Consider the following 16901-nt stretch of genomic DNA (forward strand, 5'->3'; position numbering starts at 1 on the left):
TGCGTGCTCACGCGCGGCGCTCACGCCCATGTCTCTCTGTGTGTGCGAGCGCTCATTCTCTTTCACTAGCTCGAGTCAGACGTCGCCACAACCTTGGTCTTGTCAAATACAGCAGCATACTCGGAGAGCTGCGGTCGGCTCGAGTCGGACGAGGCGGTCGCATAGCCGGCGCCAGTCTCGCTCGTTTCCGAGCCGCGGCCGGAGCGCTTGCGCCGGCGACGGACCTTGGTGCGGACCTTGCGGCGGCGGCGCTTGCGGCGCTTGCTCGAGCCGGATTCGTCGGTCGTCGACGGCTTGGGCACCGTCTGGCGCTCGACGGCAAAGATGATGTCGTCGTTCGAGTTGAAAAAGGCGACAACCTCGGCGCCCGGCTTGCGGTCGACAGGCTCATAACCGACAGCCGTCTCGTACTTGAGGCCGAGCCGCCCGATCTTCTCCAGCACGTGTCGGGCTTTCTCACTCGTCATGACCTCACCGGTTGTCACGTCTGCGCCGGCCTTGATCAGCACCTTGCGCGTTGTCCGCGACAGCGGGATCTCATTGATCGGATCCGACCCGTCGTCGGGCATGGCCTTGGTAATCGCCAGAAAGTAGTCGAGTGCGCCCTTGATCTTGGGCGAGCAAAACATAGAGACGGCCTCGTCGACGGTCAGCAGTGCGTCGTCGTCGCCGATGGCGTCTGTGAACAGCTTCAGAAGCGCCTTGGTGATGTTCTCCTTCCGCGTCTCGCTTAGGTTCAGCTCCAGATCGCTCCGCGCAAACGGCATGCCCGGCAGCGCCAGCCGCAGTCGCTCCAGCGTCCGCACCACCGAAAACGCAAAGAGTAGAAGGTGCCGGAACTCAAAGTTGGTCACGTCGGGCTCGAAAAATTTGAGCGCCTTCTCTACCTTGCGTCGCCGACCCTTGATCGCCACCAGCGCCACATACACCGAGAACTCCTTGTACACCAGCCGGTCGTTGACGTCGGCAAACGCATCAAACGTGATGTCGAGCATGTGCTCCAGCGGTACGTGCCCGTCGCGTCCAAGCGACGACTCGGTCCCCTCACTTGACGACGACCACACCCCAGACGCCGTCATCGAGCTGCTCGACGCCTCCTCTTCCTCCTCGTCCAAGCCCGAGTCCGAGTCCGAGCCCGAGTCTGACGACTCGATCGGACCGGATGAGATGCTCGAGTTGAAGACTGTGACTCGATGCTTGTTCTTGCCCTTGCCCTTGCCCTTGCCCTTGCCCTTGCCCTTGCTCTTACCCTTGCCCTTCTTCGGTGGCCCCGAGCTCTCCGATCCGCTTGATGTAATGCGCGGATGGGCCTTGGCCCACTTTGCTGCCCGCTTCTCGGCCGCCTTGCGAACCTTCTTTGGCCTCCGATCCGAAATGCCGACCTTGTCGAGCGCTACCTTGTTCCACGAGCGCCGCGAGACGACGCCAGCAGAGCGACGTGCAGCAGGACGGAGGAACTTCTTGAGCAAAATCAATTGGCTCCGAGTGAACAAGCCATCCTTGCCCAGCGCTTTGAGCTTCCTCTTGCTTTGTGGCTCCCAGAGTCCTGACACAGTTGTGCCCATTGTCGGTCAAAGATGCGGCCGTCGCGCGTGTGTGTCTCGCCGTGTCGAGGTCGCACGGGCCGGTGCAGCAGAAGTACCGTTGTCAAATTGACCAAGAAATCACCGCAGCTCCCGACTACGTGTTCTCTGTGCAAAGGAGCGTGTGTGTAGCGCCGGTGGCGTGATGTGGTGGTGTTGGTGCGTGTGCGTAAGTGGAGTCTGCCCCGCTGTGCAACGTCCAGTTGGCCTTGACCGACGGGCTGCGGCTGAGCGCGCCCGAATGTCCCCGCGAATGAAGCGACGACCGTTGAGGAGTGAATTTGGGTGGAAACGGAGATACAATTTTTAGTTAATAGTACACTCTGTGACACCACTGCTTTCCTTCCGATCTCTCCTACCTCTCCATCCATCACAACAACCTTTCATACCTTCATTCACCCCCCAACCAGCTAACGCTACTCCGCACGCCATCCTGAGTCAACCTCTAGCATCTCCTCGCCTTTGTCCATCCATCTTGACAGACAGAGCTAGTCCCGCCAAAAAAACTTTATTCACCCACCCACCCACCCCCCACCCGCCCCATATTTTACGCGCCAAAACGCGGCCACTCCACCCGACCCACCGACCGACCGAACCACCCGACGACGACCACGTTGCCGACGACCACAAGCGGAAGACAACCCAACGGCAGCCAGCCACTCGTCCACCCCACCCCCACCCCACCCCCACCACCGCCGCCCTACCCATCATCCTCATACTCTTCTGTCTGGTTGACTGGCTCTGTGGCAAAGCATGACTGTTGTCCACCAACGCGCGCTCCTGGAGCGGTACCATGCTCCGTCTCTGTCGACACCGTCGCTGACTAACTTGATCACCCTCATCCTCGCCATTGTCATCACGCTGCTGTTCTGTTGGAACACTTCAAACTTTTGGGTTTGGCGGCAGACATACTACGAGCAGCCAAAGGTGGCGTACACAAAGGCTGCTGTTCTCGAGCTCGCCGGCACGTCGTCGTCATCCTTTCTCCGCTATCGGTACTCGACCATTCCGGCGTACAATGCACTGGTGCCGCAGGCTATGCGACTTGCTCCGCAATTGGCTGTTCGGGAGACCGACTCGAATGGTGATGGCTATCCGGATGCGTTTGATGTTCAGCTCAGCGCTCGGCTTCCTGCATCGGGTGCGTCGGCGACTCACTTTAACGCCGCGCTTGTCTTCTCGCTCTACCTTGACCAGCGGATCCGGCTCTCGTCGTCAGCGCTGATGGTGCTCTCGTTGCCGGTTCCTGCCGGAGCGTCCAAGATCACCACCGTGGGCGACTTGGTGCTGGATCCGATGCGCGAGCTGCCGATGGACGGCGCGACGATGACGGGGTACGGCGCGTCGCCTATCGACGCGGGCGGGCTCCGCGGCGACGATGACCTCGCCTTTTCGTCGTTCACCTCGGCGTACTACGCGCGCAACGTGACGGCGTCGTATGTCCTCCGTGCGCCGCCGGTCTACGAGATCGGCTCCGGGCCGGGCGTCGAGCTCCACGCCACAGTCAACGTTCCCATGGCCTCGCTCGAGTACAAGCCCGGCGTGTGGGAGTCGATCAAGTTTGCGCTTGTCCAGCTCGTCGCTATCGGATTCATCATTTTCCTCATCCGCGGCTGCGTCCTCGACTTTCTCTACACCCGCCACATTCTGGCCGCTCGCGTCGTCCGCGAGACAGCGCCGCACAAGCACTCGTTCTGAGTACGGTAAAAGCACGACGCCGAGCCACCGAGCTCCGCCTACGACGCGCCTGTGCGCGAGCCAACAACAGGAGGAAGTATGAGGGTGCCCGCTCCGGTCCGGCTGGAGCTCCGACTGGAGGCGCCCGACGGTGCCCGTCGTGCAGCCGGCCCGGTCCCGGCCTTGCGCAGGAACATCCGCGGGCCACGCTTGGTGAGCGGCAACTGTTGCGCCGGCGCGCCCCACGGCCGGACGTCGCCGAGGACGGCTCGGCGGTACGCGCGGGCCTCATCGCTCGACGACGCGCCTTTGGAGCCTGTTCCGAGGTGGGTGTCAAAGAGCTGGGTCGGCTCGCTCGCCACGGTCTGGGTCGCCACCGTCACGGTCGGCCGGTGCTCGCCGGTGTAGTAGCCTGGTGACGGCGACGGCGTGGCCCAGCGGAAGATCGAGGCCGAGAGTCGGCCATCCGAGCCGCCGCGGGACGAGCCGCGCGATGCTGCCGATGCCCGGCCGCGCGACGCTGGGCCACTGCTTCCGGCTGAGCCGCGCGAGCCGCGAGCCGCTTCCGCTGACGCCCCGCGCGCCTGTCCGCTGCTCCCAGTCTTGCTTGCGGACGCCGACTGAGGCATGCCACCGACCACCTGCAGCGCGTTAAGCTGTTTGAGTAGGTACTCGAGAACGTTCTCCCGTTCAGCCGAGGTGAGCGCGGTGAGCGACGGCGGGAGCGACACAGTGTCGCTGTCCGCACCGGCACCAGAGGGCGCGTCGTTGGTCGAGTCCTTGCCCCCGCCGCTCCGCAGGTTGGCGAGCGACGACTCGGACCGGCGGAGCTCGGCCGACGCCGCCAGCTCCTTGGTCTCGCGCTCGAGCGCTAGCTGCTGCTTCACATCCTGGAGGCAGGCCAGGATAAAGCCTGCAGCCTCCTCAAGCATCGATAGAAACGAGTCCTGCTCGCGCTGCAGCGCCTCGCGGTGCCTCCGCTCGGCAGCAAGGTTCTCCTCGGTTGCGTGCAGCTCGCTCTGGGCGGTGGCAAGCTGGCTCTGCAGCAGAATGACATGTTCTTGCAGAGCGACAATCTCCGACTCGACCTGGACGTCGACGTCGGCCTCGCGACGCATGCCGTTTTCCAGCTTGCGGATCTTGTCGGCAAGCCGCTTAATGACCTTGCGGGCGTTGGTCATCTTCTCGGCGAGCACTTTTTCCGACACAGTCAGCAGCTCTTTTTGCCGGCGCAGGTTGAGCAGCTCGACCATCATCTGCTCCTTCTCCAGGATGAGGTCCTTGTTGTTCACCGACATGTCTTCGATCATCTTGTTGAGGCGGATGTTCTCCACAATCGTCCGCTTGGTTGTCTCGGCCATGAGCGAATCAGAGAGACCCTTCATCTGTGCGGTCAGGTGCTTGACCTTGGCGTCGTACCGCGCCTCTAGATCCTTCTGGGCCTTGAGGTGCTGGTAGTCTTGCTCCTCGTACTTTTTCTGAAACGCCACCTTTTCGGTTGCCCGCTGCTGTTGCAGCGTCGCCAGCTCGTTCTCCAGGTGGTGCTGGACCTCGACAAACTTCATGGTGGCCTCGATCTTGCGCATCAGCTTTCGGATCTTCTCCTCGGCCTGCCGCATGTCCATCGCCGCCTGATGCTCGAGCTCTTCGACCTTGAGCTCCAGCTCAGCCACTCGCTGTGCCTTTTCTTCTTTCAGCTGCTCTGCACGGGCAGTCTGAAACTGGATGTGAGAGTCCTTTTCCTCGTGCAGGATCTTCCACGCCGCCCGATTGGCAGCCGCCGTCTTTTCGATCTCCTCGTTGATTCTCTTCAGCTCTTCGTTCTCATCCTTCAGCGATCCGACCTCCACCGCAGCTGACTCCAACCTTGTCTCCAAGTCCTTGATTTTCATGGCCCACATGGCCTTCTCCGCCGGGCTCACCATGAACTTGTCCGCATCGCCCACACCGACCTTGCGCCCCGTTCCTCTGCACGCCCTCATCCGTTCCAGCCATCGATATAGGTCAGTGGACACGCTCACCCACAACCACAAGGTGCACTCCCTGCCCCATCCATGTCATCCTCCTCGTCCTTGTCCTCTCTGGGCTCGGCGAGCACAACGTACCGTCCGGCTGCCTTTGCCGCCACCGTTGTTGCACCCGCACCACCAAGACGACTACCACCGGCATGGTCTCCGTTGTCTTCGGTCTTGGGAGCTGTGTCCATGGGTTTGGACATGGATGAAGGTGTATATAAAGGTGTGCGTGTGTGTGTGTGTAGGGTGGGGGGGGGTGCGGGGGTATTGGAGTGGGGTGGGGTGGGTTGTGTGTTTGGTGTACCAGCACACAGGAGGCGGGCGAGTCAAGGTGGCCGCCGGGTGTGATGGCAGAGGCACTGAGAGTGGTGATGATTGCTTGTGTGAATGTATGTGGTCTGGTGGGCGTGGAAAGAGGAGGAGGTGGAAGCGTTGGAAGTCATGGGTGATGGCGATACGGGCTGGTGGACAACATCGATGCGGAGGCAGGCGCAAACTACCGAGGTCGAGCCGTGCGAGGCAGATCGGCCGTCGTGTGAGCAACTGCGCTCGCTGTTAACGGTTAAAGTCATCGTGACAAAGCTGCGAGATGACCCGGATGGGGATGGTGGTGGAGAGAGACATCCGCGAGATCGACGAGTACACGGCTTTGACTGAGATCGAGGAACAGATGGTGATCGGGTCGGTACTGGCGTCGACTCCGGCGTACTTGCCAACCGGCTTGTCGATGCCAAACGAGAACGGGACCTCGATGACGGACCTCTGCTTCATGGCACGGCGTGAGGCAGCAGCGGCGGCTACAGCAGCTTCCCGCTCGGCCTCGAGCGCCCGCAGCTCGGCAGCGGAGCGTCGCCGTCGAGTCTTGCCTGCGGTGGCACGCGGCGACCAGTAGCCAGCATCAGCGGCCTTGGCCGAGTCCGCAACTTTGTGATCATGGGTCTCGTTGATGCTGTCGGCGTTGACGGTGGTGCCACCGAGGACAAAGGTAGCCTGCGTCGAGCCCCTCGCTCTATATCGGTGCTCGACGTGGACAACAAACTTGGTGACGTCCATCTCGGACGGGGTCTTTGTCTCGTCACCAAACCGCTCGAAGCGGAGCTTGCCTGAGACGACACCACCACGCGGAACGACGTTTGAATCTATCTCGACCGTCATCTCGTCGGTGTCATGGTGAAAGAAGAAGGTCTTTTGGGCGACCTCCTTGATCGGCCTAGCCTGCTCGATGTGCTGAACACGGGCCTGGAGCGAGGGCCAGACGATGAGTGGCGCCTCAAACTTGGGCGTCCGGAGAAAGTCAAGGACCGACTCTGCGGTAGGCGTGGCGACAATGGCGTAGCTTATTTTCGCCCTTCGCGATTCTCCGAAGCTGGCCCACTTCATCGACGGCGGGAGCGAGTTTGGCAGCCTGACAGCAAATGGAATGGACCTGGTCATCGTCTGCTTTCCGCTGCGAGTATCCACAAAGTCTTCGGTCTTGACCAAAGCATCAACCAAGTCTGATGAGATGGATCGAGTCACGGTCGACCTCGTCTTGCCATGATTGCTGGTCTCCTTCCACGTGTAGTTTGACTCGCCTTTCAATCGGATGGACGGACTCGCAGCTTTGACGTTGGCCTCTGGCCCCGACAGCAGCACCCTCCCCTCAACCACTTGTCCAGCTCGCAGAGGAAAGCCCATTGTTGTACGTCCAGCTTTGGCACCCACCTGCACAGACACACGTACAGACCGTGAGAGACTTACGCCCATGGTGGGTAGTGTACTGGTGGCGATGAGGGGGGGAGAGGTGTGCGGGTGTGCAGTAGTCCTGACTGTCCTGACTGCACATGCCAGGCCAGGGGCAGTGCCCGCGTTCATGTTCGGTGACACATCAAGCCCGATACTACCTTGCTGCGACAATGTAGTACCGGGCAGAAATCAGACTACCTTTGTCTGCCCATCTGATCTGATGGCGGATGACAGACCATGCACATGGCTCCGCCGAGTTGGGCCGTCTTTGCTCTCTGCTCGTCTTATCCATGTCCAGCTCACGATTAACCCCGATACTATCCACCCACCCCTTCATCCAGCCCCCATCTGCCTATCCAACTAGACTGATGGCAGTCCAGCGCTCTCCATACACCACGCCAGACCATGCATATGGCTCCGCTGGGTTGGGCGAATCCACAGGTCGCCAACCGCCGAGTGCAATGGAACGGAAGGCCAAGCTTCGAGCGGGGGGGGGGGGCAGCGACACAGTTGTGGCCGTGGACGAGCGACACACGTCTTGTAGCAAGACCAGGGCTCGACAATCATGTCCAACCAAGGGAGCAAGGCTGTTCTTGGGACTGTCCTCGTGGGAGCTGGTGTGGCTGGTGTAGCCGCTGTTGGTTACATGCTGTGGAAGGAGAGCAGGAGCCGGCAGGCGAACGCTGCCGCCGCGACCTCAATCTCTGCCACAACATCGCCGTCTGCCACACCATCGATCTCAGCTTCATCTGCTGCTGACGACTGTGGAGAGATGCAGACGACAACATCAGCCTCGACAGGGGCTGGCGCTGGCGCTGGAGATGGAGGTGCTGGCGATGCGGTGGCCGAGTCGGACGTGGGAAGCACCCAGAGCGGGGCCGGTGCTGATGTTGAAGCTGCTGCTGGGGAGAGTGGTGGACCGTCACCGGATGAGACCCTGCTCAACTTTCTGGCCATTGTGGGCGAGGATGTGGAGATCGAGTTTGCGCGGTCGTTCCTCGAATCGTGCGGCAACTCGCTCGAGATTGCTGTCCCGTCGTTCCTGGAGAACTTTGGCAGGCGGAGCGCGCCGTCGTCGTCGGCAGCGACGTCGGGCGGAGGAGCGATGGGCGGAGGTGGGTCTGCGGCGGCCAATGCTTCGCGCCCGCTGGGCTCGATCCCAGGCATGTCGTCGAGCCGCGGAGGACGGAGCTCGTTTGGCGGCCGCGGCGGGCTCGGCTCGGGCCTCTCCGAGTTTGATTATGTCATGGACGACCGCGCAGAGATCTCACACCCTGCGGCGAATAGGTCCAACTCGCCGCCGCTCGGCTCCATGCCGTACGATGCCGGCACAGCCTCGGAGCTGTGGTCGAACACATGCACACGGGTCCTGTTCGGCGACGCGCCTGTGGAGCAGCCGGCGTTCTTCATCGGCATCGGTGGGCCGACCAGCGACGGCGCAGCTGGCAGGAGCGGCGACGGTGTGCCACGTGTCTGCACCGCGTGCGCCCAGACATGCCAGTCGCGCAACCGCAATCTGCGTGTCGACACCAACGCGTATGAGCCGATGGTCTGCGCTTGCCAGCACTGGCCGGCCGAGTCTGAAGAGGGCACCGCGTTCTGCCTCTACCGCGAGCGGCCTGTCATGGTGCTCGGCGACAGCGAGCGGAGCGAGGTGCTGGCTGACATGCGCGCGGCTATGCCGGCGGCCATGGCGGTGGTGGAGGAGTTTATGGCGGCGGCGGCCAACGACGCGCTCGAGGATCTGTTCACCTTTGAAGAGGCCGATGTGCTCGAGGGCGACTTTCTCCGCTCGCTTCGCCTCTATCTCAAGATGGAGTTTGCACAGGGCGCAACGGCCGAGCTCGGGAAGAACCTGGCGGCCTTTGCCGAGCTGGCGCTCGCCCGCCCGGTCGGCGACCAGGATGCCAACGCCCGTGCCGCCCAAGTCGCCGCCAACGCCGCCCTCACCATCCTTACCCCGTCTTCGGATCGCGCGCCAGCCCGCTGGGCCGCCGCCGCCGCTGCCGCTGCCCAGGCCCACGAGCGCGTCGGCTCGGCTCTTCGTGCCCGCGAGCTCTACGAGCAGGCCCTTGCCGCGTATTCTGCTCAGGCCTCGCCCGACGTCGACCGCGTGGCAGCCCTCACAGCCGGCATCGACCGCCTCTCTGACTCGACCGCCACAGTGAGCAGTGGCGATGGTAGCGAGAGCGTGACCGAGGACGGCAACGACGTCAGCGCCATTGATCCGTAACATCACCCGCGTCAGTCAGCCGTGGCATTGATCCCGAGCGCCGCGTGCAGAACTTGTCGCCGTTCAACCACCCAACTCAAACGGAGACATCATGAACTTCCCCTTTGATGTGGATGAGGTGTGCCAGCTGCTGCCGGAAACAATCTCCAATGATCGTCAAGTGGGCCAGCGTGCCGAGGAGCGACTTGTGAGCCATGTACGTCCACATGCCGACTTTCCAATGCCAACAGAGCAAGCCAAAGTGGCCGACCATCCACGGAGGCATCCCCCCCCGTCCCCCTCCTCCCCACCTACCGTCCATGACCACCCCTGCCCCACCACCACCGACTCTGCACACCGCCTACCGACTCACTCGCGGCTATGTTGTATGCCATATGGATCCCCTCTACTGGCACGCATGGAAGTAGTTTGCGGCACAAGGTGGCTTTGTGGCGTGCCTCTTTGAACTCTCGGCGTCAAACGAACTCGGTCTCGAAGTCCGCCAGCCGGCTGTCATCATGCTTAAGAACATTGCGCGGTCGTATTGGGACGCGCCAGAGGCACGCGATGAGAAGATGGCCATCGATGAAGAGTCGCGGGCGTACCTTCGCCAGTCGATTCTCAAGGCTCTTGTTCACACGCCCGAGCTCATCCGGTCGCACCTCGAGATTGTGTTCCATGAGGTTGTCAAGGTTGACTTTCCAACAACATGCCCGGAATCATGGACGAGATTGAGGGCTTCCTGCAGTCAAACGAGTCGGACGGGATCCTTGGAGCGACGCTTGCGATCTTCCAGATTGCGCGGTCGTTTGAGTACCGGCGCAGCAACGTGCGCAAGCCGTTTGACCTCCTCGCGGCGCGGTTCTTCCCGCAGCTTGCGGCCATGTACGCTGCGCTCTCCGAGATGGATTCGCCGACGGAGGAGACGCTCCGGCTGCAGAAGCTTGTGCTCCAGACGTACTGGTGCACGTTCCAGCTGCGGCAGCCCGAGTGCCTCATCGATCCGGAGGTGCTCACGACGTGGACGGGCCTGTTTGCCAACACGGTGCAGACCAAGGTGATGCCCGGCGAGGCCGAGGCGACCGAGACGGACATCAACGAGTATGCCCAGTTTGACATTGCGCGTGAGGCGCTGCAGATCGTCAACCGGCTCTTCCAGCGGTACGGGCAGCCTGCGTTTGTGGCAAACGAGGACGACAAGCCGTTTGCCGAGTTCTTCCTCCACCAGCTCGCGCCGCAGCTGGCGGGCCTCTTCCAGCAGATTCTCTTCGAGTACGCCAATGGTGAGCGGCAGCTCTCGTCGCTGGTCATCCGCGAGCTCCTCGAGTACCTCAACTCGTGCATCCGCTACGCGGTGACCTTCCAGCCGATGAAGGACTCGATCCAGGACTTGTACACCTCTGTTCTCTTCCCGCTCCTGATCATCTCGGATGAGGATCTGGCCGAGTGGAGCGATGACCCCAAGTACTTTGTCATGCGCTCGCGCAACGTTTTCGAGGACTATATCTCGCCAGTCACAGCCTCGGTCAACTTTATCGTCGAGCTGGCCAAGGTCCGGCCGCAGTGGGGCCTCCCGCTTGTGACGCAGTACGCCGCGCACATCTTTGAGGCGTATGCTGCAAACCCCGGGGATGAGTCTGTGGCGCGGGCCAAGAGTGGCGCGCTGCTCTCGCTTCAGGCGGTGGCGCCCAAGCTCATGGCGGGCTCCGAGTACGCCAAGGGCCTGGAGGAGCTGCTCAACACGCACGTGGTGTCGGACCTTACCTCGCCGTACCTGTTCCTGCGGCTGCGCGGCGCCGAGTGCCTCGGCGCGTTCTGGCGCATGGATACCTCGGCCGAGTTCCACCAGCACCTGCTCGAGCAGGTCTTTGTGGCGGCGCGTGACAATGACCTTGCTGTCCGGATCTCGGCCGGGCTCACTCTGCAGAAGCTCATCAAGCGTCCGGGGTGCGACGAGTATGTGGTCCCGATTCTGGGCGACGTCCTCGAGCTCCTTCTCTCGCTCATGGGCGAGATCGAGTCAGACTCGCTGGTCAACGCGCTCGAGAGCATCATTGTTCGGTTCGGCGCGTCGGTGGCCTCGCTGGCGACGGAGATTGCCCAGTCGCTGTGCAACCTGCTCGAGCGCTCGCTGGAGGAGGAGAAGAACGCACAGGACATGGACGACGAGGACGTGTTTGGCGGCAACGCCATTGGCCTCGCGTCGATGAACTGCGCGCGGACGCTCAACGCGCTGCTTGTCACGCTCAAGTACTACGACGAGCTCTACCCGCAGCTCGAGGCCGTGATGTACCCAATGATGGTGCGGCTGACAACGCCTGTCGGCCTCGATCTGCTCGAGGAGGTGCTTGCCATGTCGACGACACTGACGACGTACACCGAGTCGCCGTCGGAGATCATGTGGGAAATGCTCGGGCGGTTCTTCACTGCGCACCAGGAGTGGGCGTTTGACTACTCTCGCGAGCTGCTGCCGGTGGTGTGCAACTTTGCTGCCAAGGCGCCGCAGGAGTTTGTGACGCGGGCCGAGGGCCAGTACCTGGAGGCCACACTGGACGTGATCAACCGGCTGCTCAACGATGACAACGTGGCCGAGTACGACGCGCAGTACGGGTGCCTCTTTGCACACGTCGTCCTTCAGTGTCTGCCTGACGGAATCGACGATTACGTCGAGCCGCTCATCGGCATGGCGCTCGCGCGTCTGACAAAGAGCCAGAAGGTGGCACTCAGGGTCCAGTGCGTCGAGGTTGTGGCCATGGCGTTCTGGTACAACCCGGTCCTTACGGCTCGCATCCTGGTCGACAACCAGTTCCTGGACGAGTTCCTCCAGGTGTGGAACGCGCTCTGGGACTCGTTCTCGCGGTTCGACGACAAGAAGATTGTGCTTCTCAGCATCACCAAACTTCTCTCGGCACCGATCGGCGAGTACCCAGAGGCCTTCCAGGCTATTCTTCCGTCGCTGCTCGACGGCATGTTCCAGATGTGCGTCTCGCTTGTGGAGCAGATCGACAAGCTGGAGGCCCGGCGCGAGGAGCTCGGGATGGACGGCGACGACTTTGTGTTCGACGAGGACATCGACTGGGCACAGGAGGCCGGCGTCGAGGATGATGACGATGCGCCTGACCTGCAGCAGATCCGCTACCTTGAGCATCTCCGCGAAGAGTACAAGGGCTACGAAGACATGATCCACGGCGGTGACGACGCGCCCGAGTTTGTAGAGGACAATGGCGCCAACTTTCCCATCAACGGGATCCATGACTTTGAATTTGTGGTCCACGGCATGGCTGCGTTCTTTGAGAACCAGCCCGAGGCAGCCACTCACCTCGTCCGTGCGCTGCAGAACAATCCGACCGAGCTGCTTGACGAGCTTGCCCGCCGCGCCGAGGCCGAGAAGGCCAAGGATGCCGAGGAGACCATGCGGACCATGGAGCGCCAGAAGAACCTGATGACACCCGAGGCTCGCGCCGAGTTTGAGGCAGCCCAGGCCTACAACGCAGCGCAGTGAATGAACGAAGCGTATGTCGAGCGCATGCATGCACATGGACTCTCCATCAGCCTATCCGGACACGCAGCGCGTTGGGTGCTGGCGAAGACCGAGTGCCAAGCTGGACCATGTACACAGGCCTCTCGCAACTCGAGTAATTGGGAGTCGAGCAGTGGATGATGTCTGGGGAGAGGACGACCGCGTCACCGGCGTCGCCGACAAACGTCCGCACACCCAGCGACTCGTCCTCATACTCGGGGGTCGATCCGAGGAGCGTCGGCGGCGGCAGAGTGTCTGCAGCCAGCGGCGAGGCAAGGACAAGGCTGCCGTTCTCCTCGCTCACTTCGACGAGAGCGATCCAGAGTGAGACAAAGGCGCCCGAAGCCGCGAGCCGCGGGCATGACGTGTCGCGACAGGCATCAGCATCGTCATCGTCGTCGGTGACGCTCTCGGCGTACTGCCCGTCGGCATGCCAGCCAAAGGTGCAAGCTTCGCCTCGTCCGCCAAGCGCATCCACAGGTGGCTTGACCACAAACTGCTCGTTGATGAGGAGGATGCGGGCGCAAGCGCCGCAACTCGGACAGTGCGGCAGCTCGGACGCGCCGTAGAGCAAGGTCCGAACACGGGCCAAAGTCTCGGGATGGACAAGCCATTGTCCAAGAGCATCGGCTGCTGCGCCGGCGACACCGACAACACTCGCACGCTTTGCGGCATACGCCGCCCAGTCGATGCTGCTGTCATCGGCTGCGCCGTCGGTCGAATCGGTGGAGAGTCGATCCATCAGCGGAGGAATCTCAAAGACACAACCGAGTGTATCAGCAGCAGCGGCCCTCTCTGCAGCGTCGCTCGCTCCAAAGGCCGCTCTTGCGTAGCGATCGACAACCACTCGCCCTTGTCGCCTTGCAGCAGCAACCACATCGGGCGCGAGCAGGTTGCGGATGAGAGCGTAGCCTGTCGGCCAGAGCGAGTCGGTCATATGCAGCGACAGAAGCACTCTAGAGGAATGAGAGGGATAGGGCGGGTAAGGGCGTGGGGTTGCTGAGGTGAGGCGGTAGAGATCGGCGGCGTGCGGTGAGTGAGTCGGGCCGTGGCAGTCCAATTGGCGAAGAAGAGAGAGGAGGGGGGGGTAGGGGGAGAGACCACGATACGTGAGTGTGGCCTGGATGTGATTATCGTGTGCTGCGCGGGTGTTGGTATGGAGTGATGGTAGTTCTGCGTCACGTCAAGTGTTGAACAGTTGCCGCTGGCTGGGCACCCGGCTTAGGCTTCGAGCTCCGGTTTCGTCGACACAGACAGCTCCAGAGGAGCGGGAAGCCACCCCCATCCACCCTTTGATAACGACGATCTACGACGATCTGCAACGATGACGACAGCGGGCGTCCTCTGGGTGTCCAGCTACTCCCTTGATCCCACGAGAACGCGGTGATTGCTCGTGTGTACAAGATCACGTTGCCGATTGGCATGATGTGCGGGCACCGAAGGCCAGCGCAGTAAATGCAAGGAGCGTTTAAGCTATCGAACCAGCGGAGCGACTGCTCGGCCGGGTAACCGAAAGTGTGTTGGCGTGGCCAAGATCATGCGTGACCTTGCTCTCTCTCTCTTGTCCCGCCAACTCGGCAGCCACCTTCGCACGTCACCGCAGAGAGGCAGAGCCACGGCCACGACCACGACCTGCAGCACTTGTCCCCTGTTTTCAGACCCGAGGGGAGAAGGAAGGTATGAGGGCTACACCATCTCTTGCCAACCCTGTTGAGTATTAGTACGTGGCAGGGGAAGGGGGAGGGGGGGGGGGGGTGGCGGGAAGGTGTGTGGGTGAGGATGGCATGTAGGGCAGTGGCGATGGGGATGGAGGGACTGACGTGTATGTATGTGTGTATATCTGTATACTCCGTATGTGCGGTATGTGTGTGTGTGTGTGTGTGTGTGTGTGTGTGTGTGTGTGTGTGTGTGTGTGTGTGTGTGTGTGTGTGTGTGTGTGTGTGTGTGTGTGTGTGTGTTTGTGTGCTGGTTGGCGTGGACGGGCATGATGGGCTCGGTGGACGTGATGTACTGTGTGCTGCGCAAACGTGCTTGCAGTGGAGCACCATCGGTGAATGCACTGTCAGAGGCATCGTCGCTTGTGGGCTCGCGGCCGACGCGCAAGGTCCCACCGCCGGGCAACGCGTCGATCATCTCGTCTTGGTTCAACCTGACAAACACGATTGTGGGCGCAGGCGTGATCACGCTGCCGTACGCGCTGCGGTCGGCAGGCACGGTTGCAGGAGGGGCATTCCTGCTCCTCACATGCTGCCTCTCGATGTTCTCGTTTCGGCTGTTGGTCCGGCTCTCGGACGCAACAGGCCTCTTTTCGTACCGCGACATTGCCGTCGAGGCGTACGGCCCGATGATGTCCAAGGTGTGCCAGCTGGTGCTCATGCTGTACACGTCGGGAACGTGCATTGGCTACGGCGTCCTTGTCGGCGACTTTATCCCCAAGGTCTTTGAGCACTGGCTTGCCCATGACAATCTCCTGTGTCGGCGCGACTTTGTCATTGCCCTCGTCGCCATTTGCTTCATGCTCCCTCTCTCGCTGCTTGAGAAGATGGATGCTCTCAAGTTCTCGTCGTTTCTGGCGCTGATGTGCGTGACGTATACGCTCGGTGTTCTTGTCGACCACTACCACACGGCCGGTACATCAAGCTCGGTGGAGCTTGTCCACCTCAAGCCGTCGCTCATGGTCGCCTTTCCACTGCTTGTTGTCTCGTTCACCGCCCACTACAATGCGCTCTCGTTCTACCAGGAGCTCAAGAACCGATCGACGAGCCGCATGCATAGGGTTATTACGTACGCTTGCATGACATGCCTTGCTTTTACGCAGCCTACGCCTCAGTTGGCTACTACCAGTTTGGCCGCGACACCAAGTCGGACATTCTCAACAACTTTCCGGCGTCGTGGCTTCCTGTTCTCGTTGCCCGTCTCGCCCTCGGCTTTGTCCTTATCTTTTCCTACCCGCTTGTCCACTTTGCCCTCCGCAAGAACCTCGACTCGTTCCTCTTCCTCCCGGCCTCATCGCCCGCCGTCGACGCGCCGCGCAAGCGCCTAATGGCGCTCACGCTTTGCATCGTCCTCATCACCAACAGTCTTGCCATCGCTATGCCCAACATCGGCGTCGTCCTCGGGTTTAACGGCTCCATCTTTGGCGTCACCATTGTCTACATCCTGCCGGCCCTCTTCTACATCCGTCTCTACAAGTTTGTTGCCGACAAGTCGCCGTTCTACTACTACGGCTCGTGCTTCCTCGTTGTCTTTGGACTTGTTGCCGGCCTCGTCTCGGTCGTCGTCAACATCCTTGTCCTCGTACCCGCCACCAAGGGCGACTTTGAGTAAAGAGCACCAAAGAGTAGACACGACGTCCTTGTGGGGAATCGCGGGGCGAGAGGGAGGAGGGTAGAAGGGAGGGTGAGTAAGATCAGGCTAGTAAGTGGTCATGGGTGCGCCATCGTCAGTTGGTGTCGATGTCGGTGAAGAAGAGTGGGTGGGGTGGGCTGGCGACTGGCTGTGGAGGTGATGGTGATGGCGATGACGACGACGATGACATTCATGTGCATCAGACCAACAGTGTCTGCGTCATTGTACTCGCTAGTCCGCTTCTGCTCGTCCTTCTGATCTCGATCTTGCGCTCTCATCCTCGACCTCGGCCTCGAACTTGGGTTGTGTGCTCGCTCGTTTGGGCTGTCGCCCACTGGGCCCCGCCCGGCAGCGATCCGGCGCCGATGGTGATACGCAGCAGCTGGCTTGCTCGCTATGCATGGATCATTTATCCGTCTCCCTCGTCACATCCCTCTCATCCTCCCTCTCTCTCCCCAGCAGTCGCAGCGTTTGTGGTGACGGGTGGTAATGAGTATGGTAGGGGGGATGAGGGGGGTCGTGACGTGGGTGACGGGACGGGCGAAATGGCAGTAGGTATGGCGATTGGGCTTTGGCATTGATGTGGGTGGGTAAGGTGAGGGTGATGGGTGTGTGTGGGGGTGTGGGTGATGAGGGTGAAGGGGCTTGGGCGGCAGAGAGAAGGCGGCGGACGTTAATTGAGTTGAACGTTGAATTAATTGAAGAAAAGCCGGAACCAGCATCAAACGAGGCAATGACGTCCACAACAACAACCAAAGATCATACATGGCTTGCACAGCACACGTATGAGTAAGCCAAACGAGGGACTGGACAAAGCTAGC

At 61.3% G+C, this 16901-nt stretch overlaps 8 protein-coding genes across 8 annotated transcripts; 4 read left to right on the forward strand and 4 right to left on the reverse strand.

Moving 5' to 3' along the window:
- Positions 1-65: 65 nt before the first annotated feature.
- Positions 66-2053, reverse strand: AMSG_08566 (uncharacterized protein; the record flags this gene model as incomplete). Its single annotated transcript, XM_013899780.1, has 2 exons — positions 66-1460; positions 2027-2053. The coding sequence occupies 2 exons, from the start codon at positions 2051-2053 to the stop codon at positions 66-68; spliced, it is 1422 nt and encodes a 473-aa protein (XP_013755234.1).
- A 283-nt stretch (positions 2054-2336) lies between these two features.
- Positions 2337-3281, forward strand: AMSG_08567 (UPF0513 transmembrane protein; the record flags this gene model as incomplete). The annotated part of the gene is made up of 1 exon (XM_013899781.1): positions 2337-3281. The coding sequence occupies one exon, from the start codon at positions 2337-2339 to the stop codon at positions 3279-3281; it is 945 nt and encodes a 314-aa protein (XP_013755235.1).
- A 38-nt stretch (positions 3282-3319) lies between these two features.
- Positions 3320-5487, reverse strand: AMSG_08568 (uncharacterized protein; the record flags this gene model as incomplete). The annotated part of the gene is made up of 2 exons (XM_013899782.1): positions 5366-5487; positions 3320-5228 (listed from the first exon to the last, which is right to left on the reverse strand). Exons 1-2 carry the CDS (start codon positions 5476-5478, stop codon positions 3320-3322), a joined length of 2022 nt encoding a protein of 673 aa, XP_013755236.1. The 5' UTR covers positions 5479-5487.
- Positions 5488-5829: 342 nt separating this feature from the next.
- On the reverse strand, positions 5830-7021 carry AMSG_08569 (uncharacterized protein; the record flags this gene model as incomplete). The annotated part of the gene is made up of 2 exons (XM_013899783.1): positions 5830-6748; positions 6998-7021. The coding sequence occupies 2 exons, from the start codon at positions 7019-7021 to the stop codon at positions 5831-5833; spliced, it is 942 nt and encodes a 313-aa protein (XP_013755237.1). The 3' UTR covers position 5830.
- Positions 7022-7565: 544 nt separating this feature from the next.
- Positions 7566-9233, forward strand: AMSG_08570 (uncharacterized protein; the record flags this gene model as incomplete). The annotated part of the gene is made up of 2 exons (XM_013899784.1): positions 7566-7617; positions 7828-9233. 2 exons carry the CDS (start codon positions 7566-7568, stop codon positions 9231-9233), a joined length of 1458 nt encoding a protein of 485 aa, XP_013755238.1.
- Positions 9234-9284: 51 nt separating this feature from the next.
- Positions 9285-12734, forward strand: AMSG_08571 (Ipo7 protein). Its single transcript, XM_013899785.1, has 2 exons — positions 9285-9429; positions 9641-12734. Exon 2 carries the CDS (start codon positions 9922-9924, stop codon positions 12712-12714), a length of 2793 nt encoding a protein of 930 aa, XP_013755239.1. The 5' UTR covers positions 9285-9429; positions 9641-9921; the 3' UTR covers positions 12715-12734.
- A 26-nt stretch (positions 12735-12760) lies between these two features.
- Positions 12761-13669, reverse strand: AMSG_08572 (uncharacterized protein; the record flags this gene model as incomplete). Its single annotated transcript, XM_013899786.1, has 2 exons — positions 12761-13486; positions 13607-13669. The coding sequence occupies 2 exons, from the start codon at positions 13667-13669 to the stop codon at positions 12761-12763; spliced, it is 789 nt and encodes a 262-aa protein (XP_013755240.1).
- Positions 13670-14387: 718 nt separating this feature from the next.
- On the forward strand, positions 14388-16077 carry AMSG_08573 (amino Acid/Auxin Permease family). Its single transcript, XM_013899787.1, has 2 exons — positions 14388-14452; positions 14770-16077. Exons 1-2 carry the CDS (start codon positions 14412-14414, stop codon positions 15773-15775), a joined length of 1047 nt encoding a protein of 348 aa, XP_013755241.1. The 5' UTR covers positions 14388-14411; the 3' UTR covers positions 15776-16077.
- Positions 16078-16901: the final 824 nt, after the last annotated feature.

Source organism: Thecamonas trahens, assembly GCF_000142905.1.
Source record: "Thecamonas trahens ATCC 50062 unplaced genomic scaffold supercont1.42, whole genome shotgun sequence".
Taxonomy (NCBI): Eukaryota; order Apusomonadida; family Apusomonadidae; genus Thecamonas; species Thecamonas trahens.

Bases quoted from the DNA above. Each gene is read 5' to 3' on its own strand.
- AMSG_08571 (XM_013899785.1), top strand. From the start codon at position 9,922: ATGCCCGGAATCATGGACGAGATTGAGGGCTTCCTGCAGTCAAACGAG.
- AMSG_08573 (XM_013899787.1), top strand. From the start codon at position 14,412: ATGAGGGCTACACCATCTCTTGCCAACCCTGTTGAGTATTA. The intron at 14,453-14,769 runs GTACGTGGCAGG...ACGTGCTTGCAG, and splicing joins GCCAACCCTGTTGAGTATTA to TGGAGCACCATCGGTGAATG.